Genomic DNA, 2,469 nt, shown 5'->3' on the forward strand with positions numbered 1-2,469 from the left:
AGCGGGGAAATTCCCTTGTTACAGCAGCATTTTCTACAATAAAAGCAAAACAAACAAAACAAGTAAACACACAAGAAAAACAGGCAAACAACAGACAACGTGCAGAAGGTAGACGGAAGTAAAGTGAAGTGGCGTCACATAAGATATTGTAAAGTAAAGTAAAGTGAAGTGGCGTCACATAAGATATTGTAAAGTAAAGTAAAGTGGCGTCACATAAGATATTGTAAAGTAAAGTGAAGTGGCGTCACATAAGATATTGTAAAGTAAAGTGAAGTGGCGTCACATAAGATATGTAAGTAAAGTTAAAGTGAGGCGTCCATAAGATTGTAAAAGCTAAAAGTAAGTGGCGTCACATAAGATATTGTAAAGTAAAGTAAAGTGAAGTGGCGTCACATAAGATATTGTAAAGTGAAGTAAAGTGAAGTGGCGTCACATAAGATATTGTAAAGTGAAGTGGCGTCACATAAGATATTGTGAAGTAAAGTAAAGTAAAGTGAAGTGAAGTGGCGTCACATAAGATATTGTGAAGTAAAGTAAAGGGCAGTTGGTCGTAGTACAAGAAAACAACATCGCAGTGTAAGTAAGTGACGTTAAAATTAATCTGAATATGTAATTAAATGGATAATGCAAAAGCAGGTAACCATAATATCAGTTATATTAATAGAAGTTAATATGTAGTATTACAATATGTAGTATGTAATATGTAGGTAAAAAATATTTGGTTAATATAAACAAACGAAATGAACAAAATAAATGTATTCTAGGGGAAAATAAATCAAATCACGATACATATGGCTTTCAATCCCCCCCCCCCACACACACTTAGGGTTTGGGATCGAGTCTTTTTAGAGACCAAAAACCCAAATACTGGTTTACTACCTGGTCGTCTTTGCTGGTGTGTCGCAGGAGGTGTCTGAGGAAGTCGAAGCGGGAACACTTCCGGACCAGGATGAGGTCGGTGGTGCCGTCGGCCAGGTGAGCGGCAGGTGAGAGGCCTTTGGGGCTGCGAGGACAGGCGCAGCTCATACTGGCAGCGTTTATAGCCAGGAACTTCCCTCGGAGTGTCCTCCACTCGCTGTCGCTTTCTAAAACCAACACACCCCCCAAAAAAGGACAGATTTCACTTCTGTTGCTGCGACCAAACAAGCATCACTCCAGGTTTAGTGGAGGTTTGGCTTTTATTGAGGAAAACACTTCAGCAGGGGTTCAAACATAAATACATTCAGTAGACCTGTCTGTCTGTCTGTCTGTCTGTCTGTCTGTCTGTCTGTCTCTTACTGTCTGTCTCTCTCTCTCTTACTGTCTCTCTCTCTTACTGTCTGTCTCTCTCTCTTACTGTCTGTCTGTCTGTCTGTCTGTCTCTCTTACTGTCTGCTTTCTCCTTATCTGTCTGTCTCTCTCTCCTTACTGTCTGGCTCTCTCTCTTACTGTCTCTCTCTTCTTCTTACTGTTGTCTGTCTCTCTCTCTCTTACTGTCTTTCTCCTTACGTCTGTCTGTCTTCTCTTTACTGTATCTCTATCTCTGTCGTCTTGTCTCTTCTCTTACTGTTTGTTCTGTTCTCTCTCTCTACTGTCTTCTTACTGTCTGTCTCTCTTACTGTCTGTCTCTCTACTGTCTGTCTGTCTGTCTCTCTTACTGTCTGTCTGTCTGTCTCTCTACTGTCTGTCTCTCTCTCTGTCTGTCTGTCTTCTTACTGTCTTTCTTCTCTCTCTTTCTTACTGTCTGTATCTCTCTCTTACTGTCTGTCTCTCTCTCTTACTGTCTGTCTCTCTCTCTCTGTCTCTCTTGCTGTCTGTCTGTCTCTCTCTCTTACTGTCCATCTGTCTGTTGTCTGTCTCTTCTCTTAACTGTGCTCTCTCTCTCTTACTGTCTGTCTGTCTCTCTTACTGTTACTCTTACTGTCTGTCTGTCTCTCTCTCTACTGTCGTCTCTCCTACTGCGTCGGTCTTGTCCTCTCTTACTGTCTGTCTCTCTCTCTTACTGTCTGTCTCTCTCTCTTACTGTCTCTCTTACTGTCCGTCTGTCTGTTGAAAGAGACATTTTATATTATTTTATGAAGCCAGGCTAGCAGTCTCCACCTCCTTTCAGTCTGTGTGACTTTTGTGTAAAATCAGTTGTTTTGACAGGAAATCTAGTCCAAAGACAGTTAATTTTCATATTAATTGTGTTTGAGAAGCCCTGGATGAAGATTTGTTGCGCTCACCGCTGCCTGACGCTTCGTCCACCTCGTACCTCTCAGCTTTCTCTGGAAGCAGCTGCCTGTTGTGCTGACAAACCACACAGCTGGAAGGAATATGAAAAGACACACCAAGTATATGGAATTACATGTAACCAGAACAGAACTGTTATAGCTACAAAACTTACAGTAACTGGTAAATCTTATATTTTTTTTCAATGTTTTTGTTGCTTTTTTCAATACATAGACATGTCCCTGAACCACCTTAGATAGTTGGCTCACAAGCCCCCCC

General features: G+C 41.4%; 1 protein-coding gene across 1 annotated transcript in view; it reads right to left on the minus strand.

The window, feature by feature from the left end:
* The window catches only part of LOC116693733 (ceramide kinase), a 63,676-nt gene that overhangs the window by 7,236 nt on the left and 53,971 nt on the right, over window positions 1-2,469 (minus strand). The window contains exons 11-12 of the mRNA XM_032522941.1: window positions 2,205-2,284; window positions 880-1,085 (exon numbers count right to left, since the gene is read on the minus strand). Of these exons, the coding sequence (XP_032378832.1) occupies window positions 880-1,085; window positions 2,205-2,284 (286 nt within the window). The remainder of the gene's footprint in view (window positions 1-879; window positions 1,086-2,204; window positions 2,285-2,469) is intronic.

The sequence above is a fragment of the Etheostoma spectabile genome, chromosome 8 (assembly GCF_008692095.1).
Source record: "Etheostoma spectabile isolate EspeVRDwgs_2016 chromosome 8, UIUC_Espe_1.0, whole genome shotgun sequence".
Taxonomy (NCBI): domain Eukaryota; kingdom Metazoa; phylum Chordata; class Actinopteri; order Perciformes; family Percidae; genus Etheostoma; species Etheostoma spectabile.